The sequence below is a fragment of the Coptis chinensis genome, chromosome 4 (assembly GCF_015680905.1).
Source record: "Coptis chinensis isolate HL-2020 chromosome 4, ASM1568090v1, whole genome shotgun sequence".
In the NCBI taxonomy this organism is placed as follows: domain Eukaryota; kingdom Viridiplantae; phylum Streptophyta; class Magnoliopsida; order Ranunculales; family Ranunculaceae; genus Coptis; species Coptis chinensis.
In genome coordinates this window covers 43,370,281-43,389,369 of record NC_141459.1, presented here as the reverse complement: position 1 = coordinate 43,389,369, position 19,089 = coordinate 43,370,281, and the positions used below count along the sequence as shown (strand labels likewise).

The following is a 19,089-nucleotide window of genomic DNA, read 5'->3' as shown; positions in this document are numbered from 1 at the left end:
AAATGGCCTAGAAATGAATAACCAATAAAGCCATGTTTTCTTAATCCATTCTTTCATTCTAAGATTGGGGGACTCACGCGCGTCGCTCGTAGGGCATCAAGGTCTAGAACAAATAGACAAACCTTAGGCCTAAGCTTTTCTAGTTCTTTACATAATCTTCTACAAAATGATTAAGCTAAGCTATTGCCAAATGCCCAAATGACGATTGAGGAGTGAACCATCTGCTTCTTTCCAGAGCGAAACCAAGAACATAGCTATACATTTTGTTTTCTAATTTTTCCTTCCTGGTACTTATTACACTGCCATAAAAATTATAATGCGAGAACTTACATTGCTAGTTTACTTAATCAAAGGTTCCCTTCAATCCTATAGGGGTTCTCATGATCTGCAATCATTTAATTTTCATCTGAAATTTGTGATGAGCAGTGAGGAAGAAATTAGTTAATTATAACATTTCAACTTTCAACCAAACACTCAACATGCACTTTTAAGTTAAAAATCTAAAAATGGACAAAGTTTGAAGAGAATGCAATATATACACTTGGGAAATGAAGTCAAAGGAAGAGAACGTTGGTTTGTATTGTAGCCGTTGAGAGGTCGTGGGGTTGAATATGAGAAAGTTTAGCGGTCAAGTTAAAGAAATGAAATGTGGGAAGTTGTGGTGGCCAAGTCGGGCGACATGGGCCAATAAAACAAATGATGGTCGAGAGAAACTTTGCTTGTTTTCATTCTCTCCCTTTCAAACTAAGATATCGGATGGTGATTCTACAATATTTAGGAATCTCATATTTATTGGAGCATATCTTTTTTATACTTATTATTTCAGCCTTACTCTTGTACTAAGAAAAAGACTACTACCATTTGAAACATAACTAAAAAACATTGAAAAACAAACAAAATAAACAAAACCTAGACAATCCAACAATAATTTTTAGTTTAAGGGAGATGAAATATGTAATAGAAAACAAAAAATTTAACACAAACGCACACACACAAGCCGTTCATTCTCGAGCAAAGAATGAACGGCTAAAGCAAAGAAAGGGAACACAGTACAAACAAAGTAAAGTCTGGTGCATGCAGACAAGCAGTTCTTCATGTCAAAGCAAAAAGAAATCTCTATGCATTAAGAGATGGTATTGATTGAGTTCAAACAGCCAAGTTTCGCTGCGTTAAAGCTAAGTTTATTTTCTTAAGTTAGTCCTAAATCATAATAAACTATGTTCAAGCTCAGGCCATACAGACCTATGCTATAAGTATTCCTTCGACTAAATAGACCAAAACAAGAGAATTAGAATCATGACTAAATAAACTATGTTCAAGCTCATGTCCTGATATTGGGTTTGTTAAGGCCAAAACAGATAAAGTGCCTAAGTAAAAATATCATGGGTCTTGGCATCCAAGAAGCTTGGCATTGACACCAGACACAATCATGTTCTCTGCCTTCTATCTAACATAATCAATGTGAGAGAACTTGGTGAAACCCCATCCACTTCCTCCTAACTTAATAAGGGACATATGCTATGTTCATATTCTTAGTCTAGACATAATTAAATTAACACATTATTACCTGAGATGCATTTCCAAGCCCTGAAGATTGTCGCTTAAGGTCTGCAACTTCATCCTCAAGTATCTTGCGAGCCTTGTCTGCTTCATCAAGTCTTACCATGATCGCCTCATAGCCTGACTCACTGTTTTCACGCGCTCTCTTCTCTCTTTGAGCAATCTCCTTATAAGGAGCTGAAGCATGGTAAACAGTCTTAGTGACACCACTACCTAGACCACGAACACGCCCTCTTCCATCACGACCAATAACCTATTAAGCAAACAAAAGTTTAGGTAGAACTTAAGAGAAAACCCACTAGAAAAAAAAAAACAAGATGGGAAGCAGCATCACACCAAAGCAACGGGATCATTGTCTAGATCCCTTTCCACTATATTAGGCTCATTGCTAACAAGTCATCAATTTCCTCCTACAAAAGAAATCAAAGTCACCGTTTCTTAAGTAATGCGTAATACCTGGTCATACAAACATAAGCAATTACTAAATAAATGTCTCGTTGTCTCTTACAAGAGATTGCTTTGTTCAAAATTGATGCAACTCCCATCTCTCCTCGTATGGATGGCCACATATCCTTACGTCCTTGAAACCTCACCCGGTTGGGCTATTTTTTTTTTTTTTCGTAACATATTAAACAAATATGTAGATAAAGACTAATAATAGTTGAGTGCATACGATAATTTTATGGCATTAAATAGATGTTTACCAACTGCTTTCAATAACTGGAACTGCTCCCATTCTACCCGGTTGTATGTGGGTTCTTCATTTGTTCCCTTGCTAACTTTCCATTGAATCGCTTGGTTTTATCCTCTTACATTGAGCACATGTCGACGAATGCCTCCCATTCTTCCTTTTTCACCTTGCTAGGAACATTTCTTTTTAACTTTGCATCTGTTGGAAATTTATCATACACCTGACGAAGTTCATATTTTTTCTGCTTCCAAGTTGTATTAAACTTCACGAAGAGTGCATTCTTTTTTTTGGATGAGTGGAAGATCAATTTCAACCTGTAAATTGGACATGTCAAAATCATTATTAAACAAATTTGGATACAATACAAATTAAAATGTTTACTGAAATAAAATCAGGTGGAGTGACTTGCACTTACCAATACTTTCTTCCACAAAGCATCCTTTGTTAAATCTGGAACTTCTGCCCAGTCCTTGTACATAGGTGGGCAGTGTGTCCTAGCCACCTGCCCGACTATAGTGGCATACTTTGCTCGATACTGTCTAGTAGCTTGTCCATCATCAGTAAACTCCACTTGGAATCTTGGACCTAAGTGGATTAATTAGCAACCGATTAAGTACAAATAGGGCCTTGAAAAGTTTCACTACTAGAAAAATGATAATAGACAAAATCAATTTATTGTGTTCTATTTGTCAAATGATCTGTGGATAAAGATCAAATGACCTAATTAACATGACCGTGATTGAAAACCATTTTTGTGAGAAATATGATTTCCCTTTCTAATGTATGATGTCCGGGATATATATATATAGGGATGGATGGTGAAGCTAAAGCTTCATATAAAAACGGTTCTTGACCTCTCTAAATGCCTATATGGAAGTGCTTACTTTCGTGCACACAAAGTATAGTTCGATTGTGAAAGACAGTGATGAACCTTTCATACATGGCTAGCTCTTCAAAATGGTAATGGAACAGAAAAATAATGGAACAATACAATGACTTTATGATTGATAATTCATCCTATTACAGTTGTAAATTAATCAAAGAAAACGTGATAGTAGTAATCTTTTATGGTATCTGAGTTTTTTTCTTCATTTCTTATTTTTTATTTCTGAATAGGCGGTGTCAAAATCAGTATGGATATAAATCAATCGAGGAAGGCAGGGAGCACCCCCATGAGATATTGGGCTTTCCTCACTTCTTCGTGAGTGAGTGATTAGGCATGACTTAGTTGATTCGATTCCGTTTTCTAAGAAATAGTATAGTGCTCGCTTTTCAAGAGCAACAATCCCATTTTATTCTTTCTATTTACCAAAATATGACCTCAAACTTCGTGATCTCGTTAAAAGCGCCTATTTTCATGCTTTTTAAGGCAGTTAATTGACCCGCCTCCAACATTGAAATGGATTTAAGTAGTAAAAACTTCGGCCTTAGAGAAGTTGTATTGACTTACAACATTCACATTTCCTTTCTCTCTTGAGCACACTAGCTACTTGGAGGGTGAGTACTTACTTCCTTCGGGTGCTACTAGCTACTAAAAAAAATGCTTAACACTTAAAGTACTACATCCGGATCGATTCACTCAACAACGGGGAGATGAATTAACCAACTCGGGAATAACCATTCCCTTAACTCTGCTTTCGTTACCGACGCTGGTCCCCCTCGCCCACTACTTATATGACTTTGAGAATACTGTGCAAGGCCATTCTCTCTCGCCAATTCCTCGGTCGGGGCTAACAAGCACTACACTTACACCCGCCTTCTCAACGAGACTCCTAGATACCTAACCCGGAATCCGGTTCAAACCATACGCACAATAAAAAAACAGGAAAAAACCCGACAATAACAAGGGAAGATCCGACCACGAGACCCTAGAAAGAGACAACCACGGGAAAAAGAACTACTTAGTCCTTCTACAAAGGACAAGCACCTTACACAGCACAAGCAAAGATAACCTAAGCCGGGGAGCACTTACTCAAGGCGGTTAATAAAACTTTACGACGGGTTCGTTCCCTATCTTTAATCCAAAGAATTCACTAAACATTACGGATAGAGATATAGAAAGTGTCAAGTCAAGCATCAAACTAACAGGGGAAATTTCCTTAGGACAATCCAACAAAACCGGTTACATTGACATTCTCTTTCCTTAAATTGCATTTTACACCTTCTAAATGCATTACCGCGAAAACGGATGAAAATTCGTTTTATTAGAAGTTGGACCAATAATACATATTTAGGGCGGAGCGAGAACCTCGAGCCCTACTACCAAAGGACAATATCCGTCGAGCCTTGATACAATCAAACGAGGATTCATCACAAAGATTCCTCTGAAAGAAAAGAGACTATGAAATCCGGGATTCGAGTTAAGGACGAAGCCGAATTTCAAAGAAGGAGATTTTGAAAAAGGGCGGTCGGAAAGACCGCATGTGGACCAAGTTAGTACATTGCGGTCGGCAACTCGAATCGAAAAGGAGTCAATGCCGGAGGGCGGTCGCGTCGTCGTGCGGCTGTTCACCCGGCGATTCAACCGCTTGATTGTATTACCGAAACCGGTAGTTCAACGAATACTTCAGCCCAACATTGTCGGGCATCAGGTGGTTCATCCGTCGGTTTGATCACCAAGCATTATGTAAAATGCGGACCGAGAGAATGGAAATTCTTCGGTCTAGGAACCGTTATTGTGAGAAAGGCTCAAAGCATTACTACGATGGAAGTACAAAGGCCGATAGAAGCACCCACATGTCAAATGCGATCGATGGTTGAAGTTATAGCAAAGTTAGAGACCCTCATTGTATTGGTGGTACTATCCAAAGTAGAGAGGATTCCCAATGTTGCTTCCTAGGTATTCCATTCCTTCCGGTGTCCACGAAACCGAGGAACATTATAAAACTTAACCCATATTGGGATACTAGCAAAGCTGCTTTTGGAGAGATGCTCTCCGGTTGGTTGGCATTTCTTAAGAATCAAAAGCTTCCGGCTATATGGTATGGTCCTACGCCCTAGGGCGAAGATTGCCATAAACCAGTTGTACATGCCAATCGAAAGTCATGCACTAAAAGACCAAGATCTAATCAACTATCATGGGTCATTTTTATAGGTTTAACACTTTCCCAGCCAACTTACGTTATTAAATAAAAATTAATAATCAAATAAAAAATGTTACTTTACCTTTTGTTTTTGTCGTCGTCTCACTTGCTTCAGATTCATTTGCTTCAAATCCACTTGCTTCAGATGCTTCTGACATGACTTCTTTTTACCTAAATAGAAAGTTCAACAAAATGGTTAAAATCCAAGGCGACGAAATTAAACAAAACATGGAATAGATGTAGCATGTATCATATGTTGCACCACTCGAAGAAAAAACTAAAAACAGAAAAAACCCACTAAACAGAACACCCAAGATGTTCAAACCATACTGTTTAACTCACCTGTACCATTGGAAAAGATGAATAGAAACAAAAGATACCCAATTCAAATAAACTTTCCAATAAATATCAACCATAAAAAAAAAGATTATTCATTGATAAGTTTCCTAAGAACGTCCTCAATTAAGATTATTCATCAACATAAAAAAAAATTATTCATTAAGATTAAATCCAGTCTTCTGCAACTTCTAGAGCATCCTCAATTAGAGTTGTTGACGAAGAATCATTAGCACTTGTTCTGGCCTCGAAGACCAATGGGTCTTCATAAGCATCTATCTCTTGACTCAACCTCTTTGGAGCATCCAAGACAACATGCCAATTATCTCTACTCAAATCCCGGCAATAAAAGACTTGTTTAGCTTCAGAAGCGAGAATAAAGGGCTCGTCAACCTCACTTGTATTCCTCATGAACCTCCCAAGATTTACAAATACCAAGTTCGTATCAGGATCAACTGTGCAACCATTTGTTTTATCCTCAATGCGCACCCAATCACAGTAGAACACAGTTTGTTTAAATTCTACATAATCAAGTTCAAGAATTCTTTTGACAACTCCATAGTAAGTGACTTCGTCATCAACAAGGTTCCTATCCTTGGCGCTTGCCCTAAAACTAGTCACAGCCTTCATGGAAACCCCACTATTCTGTGTTGTAGTCGTTGATTCCGAATCCGACGTATAAAAAACATACCCATTCGCTGTGTATCTATTATATGACACCGCTGTAAAAGATGGACCATCAACAATCCTCTTGAAAGGAGATACATTTTCATTTTGTAGTTGTAGTCTTAACCAAGGAATGTAGTCCAACTCTTTTGCTTGACTGCCCCTACGATTTTTACCCCTTGATTTCTGACTTTGGAGGTATACTTGGTACTTCCTGTGAAAATAATAAAAATTCAGGACAGTTGACATGCATAACTCAAGTATTGACTACCAAAACAATGGTAAATGCACGACTTACTCTTCCCACTCGGCATTTTCCAGAGAATGCGTCAAAACCCACTTGCGAACTTGTTGATACTCTATATTTGGAAGAACATATTGCTTTCCCTTTTTATCCATAGGGTGTGCACTTTCAATATCCTCATTCATGATCACCCTTCTCCCATTCTTATGGCTTCCCAAGTTGCCATCATGAATGTACTCCATACAGTACATCATCGCCTCTTCCACGAGGTATTGCTCTTGGATGCAACCCTCAACAAAAGTCTGATTGGTTACATACCTTTTATAAGTTTTCATCATCCTGTGCATGTGCCATTAATTAATACAAAATTACTACATACTAATCACAAGAAAGATATATATAAAGAACTTTACTCACCTCTCAAAAGGATACATCCACCTATATCTAACAGGTCCGCAAATTTGTGCCTCTTCCGCTAAGTGCACAACAAGGTGTATCATTGAAACAAAAACGCGAAGGAAGTATTTTTCAAAGACACACAAAGTTTCCACAATCGTTTTCTCATGTTCGAAAAGGTTCGCCGCGACAAATGACTTTGGAGCATAAGGCGTTAAAGAATAAAGACAAGCGGCGAATAGCTTCACGCAATGGCTTGTGTTTTTGAATAGATGCATCAATAACACGGGTAATAAATGTTGTAAAAGGATGTGATAGTCATGGGATTTTAGGTTCTTGAGCTGAAAATCCTCCAAGTCCACATTATGTTTCCAATTTCCACTATATCCAACAGAACCTTCAATTGGTGCAAAAGTTCTACAAAGCAAAACTCTCTCCGTGTGAAGAGAAAAAGCACCTATTGGATAAGACCACTTGTCATTCTTCATTACCGCCACAAGTGTTTCTTTATCTTCCTAGCTTTAAGGTCCATCACGGGCTTCGAGTCCATCCTTACTCTTACACGTACCCATGATTGTTGCAAAACAGATTCTCCATGACATTTTTTTTCCACGTGCATCACATCTAGATTGTGGCAAATAGGCGGAATCTTTGTAGGAATTAAATATATAAATGAATATATGGATATGTATACATAAAGTTACATGATATACTACTACACAAATGTTAAAAATACCTCCCAATACGGCAATGTAAAGAAGATAGAATCCTTTGAAAATGCTGAATTTTCTAGTTCTTTAGTTCTTTTTCTCTTCTTCTTCCTTCCTTCCGGTGTGTATCCGGCACCTTGCCAAACTTGTTCTGAATTTGGCTCATTTTAATTTTTACTTGAGAACCCTTTAAGCGAATGGGGCGCTTTTACCGTGTTCTTCTTTTCCATTAAATTGTGCCTTACGGACTCTAAAGCAATGATTCGGTGCGCTAGGAACTTTCGATGACCCATATAAGCAAACTTTTTTCCATGCTTCACCCAAGTAGAATCTATATCTTCACTACAAATAGGACATGCATACCTTCCCGCCCGTTTCGTCCGAAAAGATGGTGAAGCGGGAAAATCGTGTATAAGCCCACAAACAAATTGCCTTCATAGTGAATGTCTCTTTAGCATGGGAGTCATATGATTCAACTCCAGGACCCCATAACTGTTTTAGCTCTTCGATTAAAGGTTGCAAGAAGACATCGATGTTATCCCCTGGGCTACTTGGACCAGGAATTAGAAGTGTCAACATGGTAAACTCTTTCCGCATGCACAATGATGGAGGCAAATTGTATGGAGTAACCATAACAGGCCAGCAACTATAAATGCTATTTTTGTTCCCAAATGGATTAAATTCATCTGTTGCAATCCCTAATCTAACATTACGTGGCTCCGCAGCAAACTCAGGCCATTTAAGATTAATTGAGTTCCACATGGAAGAATCAACAGGATGACGCATATAGCGTTGGTCAGAAACTGCATTTGCATGCCATTTCATATTCTCTGCAATCCATGGTATGCTATACATCTTTTGCAATCTCTCAGCCAAAGGAAAATACCTTAGCTTCTTCCATGGTTTAATCTTAGCCTTTGGTTTTAATGGGTTCACCGGTTGCCATCTGTTTTCACCACAAGTGGGACAACTAATCAAATCCTTATATTCATCACCCCAGTATATAATACAATCATTTGGGCATGCATCAATAATTTCGCACTTCATGCGAAGAGGTTTGATCAAGTTCTTAGCAGCATATGTCTTCTCAGGTAGTGTATTCTCTTCTGGTAAAGTCTTTTTAAGGAATTGCAACAACTCTGTGAAGCTACTATTAGACCACTTGTGTCTAGCCTTCATGCTCAACAAGTCAATCATCGTCGATAATTTCGAATCTTCACCCCGACATGATGGATATATTGGTTTTAAAGCATCTTCCATCAACTTGTCGTATTGAACATCCTGCGGTATGGCATTGGGTGAATCTCCATCATCATCTTCATCATCAACTTCGTTAAGACATGCATCTAAGTCAACAGGATGACTTTGTCCAAATGTGTCATTGACCATCTCTTCCATCCTTGGCAACATATTTTCAGAACCCCTAGTAGAAGAACTAGTGGGAGCTTCAACATAGTTACTACTTTTGGAAGATGACTATCCATGATGTATCCATGATGTATATGTCTTGTCTATACCATCACAGATAAGATGCTCGGCAATATCTTTTGCTGTTGACTTCCCCCTTAAATTACGACACTTAGCACAAGGACAACAATATCAATCAAGTTCCTTTCCTAATTTCTCTTGCGTGAACTAGATGAATGATTTAATACCTCGAAGGTATTCAGTAGACGAAGTCGGTGCTTTCATCCAGTTCTTGCTTGGAAGCATTGAAGACATTTTCTAGATAAATACATCAACATATATAATATTAGTATGATTTCAAAAAGAATATTGAACTTGAAACCTAGGAAAAGTATATATCATAGAAAGTGGTACTCAAATTCCTTTCTGCCTCCTAACACACTTAGCACCCCAACAACCCACCTACCAAGTCTAAATAGTTTGCTCAAGATTGGAACAATTACAGTAACAATGCAAACAATATATATATATATATATAGGACACTTGGTGATTTCATGTTAATAGCAACTTCTTTATTCTCTATGGCCAAGACCAATTAATGCCAAAGAAGTCATATCATTTACAAACAAGAAATCAGGTTATTTGAAAATATAAAGTTTGAAATAAACTAGTCCAACTCAAACTAAAATCTATAGATATATATTGTAAATCAGTAGAGGCTGAATATCCAAACAATGAAAAATACCTAACTCAATCGACCATGTACTTGATGTTCTTAAAGACTGACAAAAAAAAAATACAACTCATAACTATACTTATACTTATACCATCGAATAAAAACAATAATACCAACGACATAATAACATAAAATAACAAGAGAAGCACAACAAATGACAAACAAATGATAAAGAAAGTTAAACCATTTTATACCTTGCCTTGGAGAAGCAGTGAGAAAAATTCAACCTTTCCCTGAAGAAAATTCCAACTGAAGAAGAACCTATTAAATCAAAACAACACAAACTTGTTAAACTGAAAACTAAAAATAAAAGTTTCAATCTTTGAAACTCAAATAAGAAAAAAAAGCAAACCCCATAACAAAAATAAAAGTTTCAAGTTTTGAAATTTCAAATAAGAAAAACAAGCAAAACCCCATATATCTGGATAACATAAAATGAAACATATAACGCAGTAGGTTTACAACTTCACGAATCATTGGACATACACTTTTCTTAAAGATTTCCCCTCATGGATAACATGTCTATTGCAGAGTAGGAGAACAAATTTCTTTAGGAACAAATATATTTGTTTCTCTGGAAACTAGAATGTATAGTTCATTTTTCGCATTTAATATTAAATTCTAGCCTCCAATCTTTTATTCTTTTGTTTTTGTTATGTTTTCCTTACTGAGGTACATGACATTGATTAAGGTTGTATTAAATAAAACCGAATAGTAACACATGATCACTATAATAATGTCAATCATGCATAAAAACTAATCTTGCAAGTTAGAACGAAACTAGATAAATATGGATTGCAGGAAGATGATTAAAATTATACGAACCACCCCCAATGCGTTAGCTAAATTTACCTCTTCACAATCAAACGCTACTTATCACACAAAAAATGTGATGATAGAGAATAGCCTAATTAAAGCTAGAATATTGTAAAACAGCTTCATGATGCTTTCGATGGCTACAATTTTCAAAGCCAAATTCACTTTGTGCAAAAGCTACGAGATACACAATTTAAGCTATCATCAAGCCCCAAATACTACTTGATCATGCATGAAACAACAATGACCGACCCTAGCATTGCGGGCATGCGATCATCTTAATATAAATTGTGGATGTACTTCAATATTAATTTTCTATGTTTGCAAGGAATGCCAAGCTTCTTAATCCCAAGTGTACGAGTAACAATCAATTTTTGAAAGTCCCTAATCTCAATTTCAAGTTTCTTAACATGGATTTCAACTCCTTTTCCTATTCCACTTCAAATTCTAGTATGCCCATCTTCACAACGTATAGGGAAGAGGTAGAGAACAATCATTTGTTAAATCTTTTGAAACAGGATTGTTCCAAAATGTTAAGTCAGAGCCACTTAAAAGCTTGTCAGTAAAAACAGCTCTAACATAAGCTTGACAGGATTGTTTCAAATCTTCACAACGTTGGACTTCCTACGATTCCACTTAAAAGCTTCACAATGATTGTTCCAGACTTAACATGGATGTTAGAGCCATTTTCGACAGGTTCAACACTTCCTAGTTCTAAAGTTAAATCTTAGAAACAAAGAATAAATATAGTTAAACTATTTTATACCTTGCCTTAGAGAAGCAGTGAGAAAAATTCAGCCTTTACTTGAAGAAAAATTTCAACAGGAGAAGAACCTATTAAATCAAAACATCACAAACTTGTTAGTGAAGAACAAGCAAAATGTGAATAACACGCAAACCCCCGAAGCGGCAAAACAGAAGAAAGATACTAATCAGCAAAAAGTGAATAACACGCAAACCCCCGAAGCGGCAAAACAGAAGAAATACACTAATCAGCAAAAAGTGAATAACATGCAAACCCCCGAAGCGGCAAAACAGAAGAAAGACACTAATCAGCAAAAAGTGAATAACACGCAAACCCCAGGCGGCAAAGCGAGAAAAAAGAAACACACTAATCAAAAAAACATGAATAACACATGAACCCCTAAGCAAAACAGAAAAAGACACTAATAAGCAAAACGATTGCTACCGAAAGTGAAGGAATTACCTATGTGAGGATTCTTTAATTTGTTGGCAAGTCGTGAAATCAAACCGGGAAAAGAAAATAATGGATTGTCCCTTTCTTTTTTGTTTCTTTTTGGATATCGAGGATAGCTTAATTTAAATTGAATGTTGTGATGTTGAATTTGGGGATTTAAGTGCAAAACCAATTTCAGTGGAAAAAAAAAGAAAAAAGTGGTTACCTTCTTTTCGCAAAAAACGTTAATATAGTAGTGAGAGAAAAGGCGGAGTGAGAGATTGGTATTTGTTGGGAACCTGAAATTTTAAGAGGGAAACAAATTGGGTCAATTTTTTTTTGGGGGGGAATGGTTTTAGGCTCAAAGGAAGGGAGTGACTTCGACAACATGATGAAGATGGAAGCAGACAGCAGAAAACCGACGAATATGAATAGACTGATATAAGCTGTCTAATGCCAGGAATTAGCCGTGGTTTAGTTTTATACAGTTAGAAGTCGTCCTATTCTGGGGTGTCATGTCTGTCCTAAATCCTTTGTTTTGATGTAGTGAAAGCTCGACAGACTTCTTATCAACAACAATTAGTCTTTAGACCACCCAGACACTGCTGTCTGTTTTGCACCACCACTGGTATCCGACCACTCTCTCATTATTCTTAGTTGGAAGGAGAAAATAAAAAAAAAAAAAAAAAAAAAAACTTTCCCATTCAGATTTTCCAATGCCTGGAAGCTACATCCAGATTTTAATGCCTCTTCTACAAGCATGGCCCTTACATGTCTATGGCAATCCTCTATCTATTCTGGTCTCTAAACTGAAGTTGCTTAAGAGTTCACTTAAGTAGTGATCAAGAAGGCATTTTTCAAATCTACATGCTCAAGTGGAACAAGCTAAGAGTGAGCTGATCCTCTTACAAACTACTCTCCACAACTCTCCCAATGATTTAGCAATATATCATAAGGAGAAGGAGGCTAGAACCAATTACAATCTGCTAATGCAAGAATGGAGGAAGAAGATCCGGAAACCGCTGTAACCGGATCTATTGTTAAAATATGGGGATAGAAACAATACCTATTTCCATGATATGATTAGAGAGAAGAAAACAAAGGAAAAATTGGGTCCATGACTCGACCAAAATGGACAAGAACATGATAACTATTAAGCACTCTCGGGGTTTTGTTGATTAATTCAAGTCATTAATGGGACATGAAGTCGCTCCAACCAAAGGTGAAGAACAACACGTAATGATCTTTTCTTGTATAACACAATAACAACTGTTGATGCTACCCTTCTAGAATCAGATATCATTGACGAGGAGATTAAGGCTAGACTATTCTCCATGAATGACAACAAGTCCCCTGGTCTGACGACTATAACTCATTTTTCTTCAAATCATGTTGGACTGTGGTGGGAGCTGATTTTTCTAGAGCAATTCATTTCATCTTCTCCTTAAGTATTTTAAATAAGGGTATTAATGCTACTTTTATTTATCTTGTTCCCAAAATTCCTAACCCATCTAAGCCTGAAGATTGTAGACCAATATCCTACTGCAATACTATTTATAAATGTGTCTCTAAAACCCTTACAACCAGACTCCAACATATAATGCCTAAAATCACCTCTTTATCCCAATTCGCCTTTATCCCCGGAAGATCTATCCAGGATAATACCCTTTTATCCCATTAACTCCTTAGAGGTTATACTAGAAAACACATCTCCCCTAGATGCTCACTAAAACTTGACATTAAAAAGCCTTTGACACTGTTAGTTGGCTCTCTATAGAAAATCAGCTCATTGTCTATAACTCTCCCCCAAAATTCCTTAGCTGGATAAAATGTGCTTCATGTCATCATATTATTCTGTGCTTATTAATGGTGCTTCACAAGGTTTTATTCCGGGGAAGAAGGGCCTCAGACAAGGAGACCCCTTATCTCCATTTCTCTTTGTTTTGATTACGGACATCATGAGCACTTGAGCAGACTTCTTGAGCAAGGTCTAAGGCACAAGCAATTCAATGCACATCCAAAGTGCAAGGAAATAAACATTTCTTACATGTGTTTTGCTGATGACATCTTACTGTTCTTCAGAGGTGACTATTCATCTATGTTAGCAATAGCAGCTATTGTCTCTATGTTCTCCAATGCCACAGGACTACACTTTAATGCCTAAAAAGCACTCTTATGACTGATGGAGTTAGTGATGATGATGCTTTAGCTTTGGAAGTTGTTATGGCCTTATGGGTTGGGTGGTGGTGATCCAACCCCCTGTGAAATACCTTGGGTTGCCTCATGTTTCCACAAGGATCAGTGTAAGAGAATGTTATTATCTAATAGAGTCCTTTACTGCCAAGATCTTTAATTGGAAGACTAGATTTCTCTCACTCGCTGGAAGAATACAACTGATTCAATCAGTCTTGAATTCTCTGCATATTTATTGGGAAAGAACTTTCATTATCCCCAACGCTGTGTTAGAGAAAATTGAGAAGATTTGTGCTAACTTTTTATGGAGTGGCCCTGATCTAGTAAAAAAGATGCATCTGCTAGCAGAAAAACAATCATGCTCACAAAAGAGGAGGGTGGATTAGGTATTACAAACATGAAGCTTTGGAACAAAGCAGCTCACATGGGGCTGATATTCAAAATTGTAGCCAAGGAAAACTCTCTATGGTCTAACCTGGATTTGGTCCCAAATGATTAAGGAGAAACACTTCGGAAGATGAAATTTAACCCCTTATATTCATTAAAAAACAAATGACACCCTAGACAGAACTTTTACTCCCATACCTCAAGGGATACCTCGAGGGATGAATTATGTTTGGTTCTTGAGATGAATGGAGTACACCCAAGCAACAAGATCTAACTATGAAACGGCCTTCGGCGACATGTATATTGTTGTCTAGGTTCGGCGACAATCGACTCTCGATACCGCCAAATGAATAGACCACTATGGTTAAGACGCTTGCAATTATAATTCTTACTCTATTCAACTAAGTAAATAATAAAATCAACCTTAGCTCCTCATCTTTATAAGTACCTTTAAAGGTAAATTGCAAAGCAAAAGGAGTTATTATCGCGGTGCCTTTTATTTTATTCTCTTATTAAAAGGCTTTAATAAGATATCTATTTACTATTTCTTAACACTTTAATATATATATATATATATATATATATATATATATATATATATATATATACAAGTATGAAGCTTATTTCTCCTATATTGTGAGTTTTAAGCCTTACTCCTTGGGGGCAAAATCCCCCTACAGCACCTTGAGCCCTTTTTATATCTTGCACACAATACAACAAATAGTATACTATAGAATGCCCTTTGATAACTATTATAGACCCCTAAAAAAAACATTTATTAAATTGTAAGTACCTTTTTTGCACCAACACGTAGACGAGATGTCAAGATGTTTCCTATTCCATCTCGATAGTACATAGAGTGAACCCGTGGGGGTAGTTGGACAAGAAGATGTTTAAATGAAGATATGCCACTAATAGATGGTCTTGATTGATATTCAACCCTGCCAAATGGTAGTTTCAGAAGATAAGAAAATATGAAAGGTTAAATACAATAAGAAAGAATAAATTTGCAAGGTGGTTAGTAGTGCACTTAGTGTCACAGACCAACTTCTATAAACCAAATATTAATTCCATTATAACATGTTGATATGGGTCTGAAACATGATGCACTGTGACATGGAATACTCTTACAAATGGAGCTTATATATTAGATAAAATTTTGGTTTGGAATGTATAGCTAACAAGGAGTGAGGGAGATGAAGAGATAATCCATCACACCTCTAAATCCTTTTTCTTGGCAAACAAACGGCATCTTGCAAGCATTTTTTTAGAAATTTAACTACTCTTTTCTTATATGTATAAGGAGTGTTGTTATAAGAAGTTTGTTCACTCTTGTCCGCTATATCGGATTCACTCAACCCCATGATCACTCCAAAGAATAACTCTCTTAAGCTCACACTTTATGAATGGAACTTATGTCCGCATCACAAAGGTAGCTCTCCGGATATGAGAAAACGAAGTTGAGATATGTTAGGTTCAGAATAGATATATCCGGTCTATTTTCTCTCCATGCATGCAATGCAACTATAGATCATGGGTATGTATTTCAACAAAGGAACGGAAGGTGAAAGTATTACCATGATAGAGTTTTTGCTCGAGTAATGGGACTCTAAAGACTTTGTTGTCACAAAAGACAAGAAAATTAACACGATGTATAATGTTGACATCCTCAAAACTTGGCTTACCTCGTCCCTAATAAGTTTATGAAGCAACAATTAAGGGGAATTGCCTTCTCTTAATAAATAAGAGATAATTTTAGTAATGTATGAAGCCTTACCTGGAAAAGATGCCTTTGTGTCGAGCACCAGCGTGAACAAGTTTATAATGCTCTGTAACCTAAACGCTGCCCCAGTGAGATATTTCAACTTCTCGTAGAAGCTCTTGAACAACAGCAAAAAGACTATTATTTTCAGTATCAATTTTAGTGAACATAAATAAATAAAACCCTAATAGAGAGAAAGTACGAACCTTTGCAGAAATGTGAGTTAAAAATCGTGCTATGAAATTTGAGGGGGAAACACAAAATTCGTCAATTTTTTTGGTGGCAAATGGGTTCTCAATTATTTTTGGTGGGAAATGGTTTAAGGGCTCAAAGCAGAAGTCTCAACAATGGGAATTAAAAGGAGGAAGTAGACAGACAAAGACCGACGAATATGACCCGACTGGTAACAGCTGTCTAATACAAGAAATTAGCCGTGGTTTATTTTTAGACAGTTAGAAGCCGTCCTATTGTGGGGCGTCATGCCTGTCATATATTCTCTATTTTGACGTAGTGCATGTGCTGTTTTTTCCCTGATTTATGTACCCGCTACATGGATTGGGCTGGGGTTGAAATTATGAGACCCACCAATTGCGTTGTTCGTTCGTTTCGTGTTATGACTTGGCCGGGATGGAGGGTACAACCTTAATGGGTTGCTCCTTACACCCGATCAGACCGAGTAACACTTAACAGGTTAGCACGGGTTGATGATACATGGAGAGAGGCTTGGCAAGTTATCATGGCATGACAGGATGATGACGCCTAAATGCTGGATATGAGGTAAGTTTTTATTTTTGTTCATGTCTGCTTATGTCCCAAGCAATTTGATATTTGTTAACCCCATAACGAGTGGAACTCATATGTAGTTGTGTCTGTTTTATTTATCTATATTAGTATGTTTTAACTTTGTTTTGTAGATGTTCCAAAATTTCACGCGTTTCTATGGTATTCTCCTAACCTTCTTATTTTAATACTTTGAGAACAAAGCATGCTTTTGTTTGGGGGTGTCATAGAAACACACTTAATTTAAGGCACCTGTTAGGATATAGATATGTACAATATGCACTTGTTTTTTTAGTAAAAAAAAAAAGTTGAAAAAAAAATCAAAAATCAAAAATATAAATAAAAAGTTTATGCTATGCACTTAGGAATATTGGTGTTGTTTCTTTCTCTATGCTCTTAATAATCTAGAAGTTTCACGTTAGCTTTTGCATGAGAATAGTTTTTAGAAACTTAGGTTAATATGTAGGTAATAATCTTTGCATCTTTCTATAAATATATTGCATGAGTATCTATGTTTGTATTGGCAGTAAGTTTCTGAAATCTAAGCTAGTATACTTATTCTACAAATCCTGTGAGAATATAGCCTAAAGCCTTATATGAGTGAAATATTTGAGAAATGACACAAGGGATAAGTAAATTCCGAATAGAGATATCACACGTCCACTTGCTTGATCACTATATTATATCCTAAGCGAGAATTTAGGCCATCTTTAGATCGATATAGCAAGAAATTCAAACCTATATGAAATTATTTCAGCTAGTCGCCCCTCTGAGCCTTTCTTTAGCCTTTCATAACCCACAAATCCTTTACCATTTTACAAAACAAAATAAAAATAAAAATTAGCCTACCCATCTTTGAATGAGTCTGAGAATAGAGATGAAATGATGAATAAAGAGAAAGTTATTTGAAACCAAGAATTTGTTAGTTGCTTCAAATAAGAAAAGAAAAGAAAATTTTCATCTAAAGAAAAGAAATAAATAAATAAAATAAAATAAAAAGTTAGAACTCCAAAAACATAATCAAAAGAGTCAAAAGCCAAAAGAAAAAGAAAAAAATGGCTAAGGATGGAAACAAAGTGTAGAATCAAAGTAAGAACAAGGGTTTCTCTAAAATACATAATATGAAGATTATTATCTCAGACTGGTTCTTTTTTAATATCCATTTTCTTCATTCTTAAACCATCACCTAATCCCCGCAACACCTAATAAAGACATCTAGCTTAATTAGGAATAGGTTAGTGTAATAGTAAGTGGCAAATGTGTTTGATCGACTTCGAAATCCATGTATGTTATTGAGATTGTAAGGTAAAGTGTGCCCACTGTACACTGGAGTGAGTGAAACTTGAGTGGAAAAATTAGAGTGATTTTTATCTTGATATTTATGTGAGGACCTACTTAAGGACGTTATTCCAAAGTTTCATAAACGGACCTGTTAGTGCATTTTATAGCATATATATATATATATATATTATATATATATATATATATATATATATATATATATATATATATATATATATATATATATATATATATATATATATATATATATATATATATATATATATATATATGTTTATTAAATAGATGATTGATTATTATGCATATATTAACTTAGGTTTCGACTTGATTATTCTATATTCATTGCTAGTTAAATGGATAGATATATGAGATTAAGTAAGGAAACAATAGTTTTATTTCTTAGTCGTTGTAGTATAGATAAAGTTTGTGAGTACCTTCACTGGAAAACTCTCACGAGGCTATAACTCGTCTACTAGGGAATTTCTAGTGGTTTAAGGCCTTGTTGCATATGGTCAATGCAATCGCACTCGGCCAAACGATATTAGTTAGAACTCCATTTTTGGTCACTTATTTTAATTTCTCATATTTGCTTGAGGACAAACAAAATGCTGTTTGGGGGTGGTTTGATAAGAGCTCAAAACTGTAGTTTTAACCCCTTAACAATATTGCTTTTAGACCAATTATGTGATTAATAAATAAGAGTTAATGCAGCTTACGTGCTTTAATGTATTTCAGGCATTGGGGTCAATTATGTGCAGAAATGTGTCCTTTTTGCGAGATAAAAGAGTAAAGGTTGGTTGCTAAGAGGTTCTATGATTAAAGGCCAAGATTCAAGGAGAAAA

The 19,089-nt window shown here is 36.2% G+C and overlaps 1 protein-coding gene and 1 long non-coding RNA gene across 2 annotated transcripts; both read right to left on the bottom strand.

Moving 5' to 3' along the window:
* Positions 1-2,698: 2,698 nt before the first annotated feature.
* Positions 2,699-10,105, bottom strand: LOC147503586 (uncharacterized). Its single transcript, XR_015220863.1, has 3 exons — positions 10,025-10,105; positions 5,417-5,505; positions 2,699-2,836 (listed from the first exon to the last, which is right to left on the bottom strand). It is a non-coding gene; the product is annotated as an uncharacterized LOC147503586 (long non-coding RNA).
* Positions 5,839-6,646, bottom strand: LOC147503587 (uncharacterized). The gene has a single exon (XM_086603696.1). The coding sequence runs from the start codon at positions 6,583-6,585 to the stop codon at positions 5,839-5,841; it is 747 nt and encodes a 248-aa protein (XP_086459822.1). The 5' UTR covers positions 6,586-6,646.
* Positions 10,106-19,089: the final 8,984 nt, after the last annotated feature.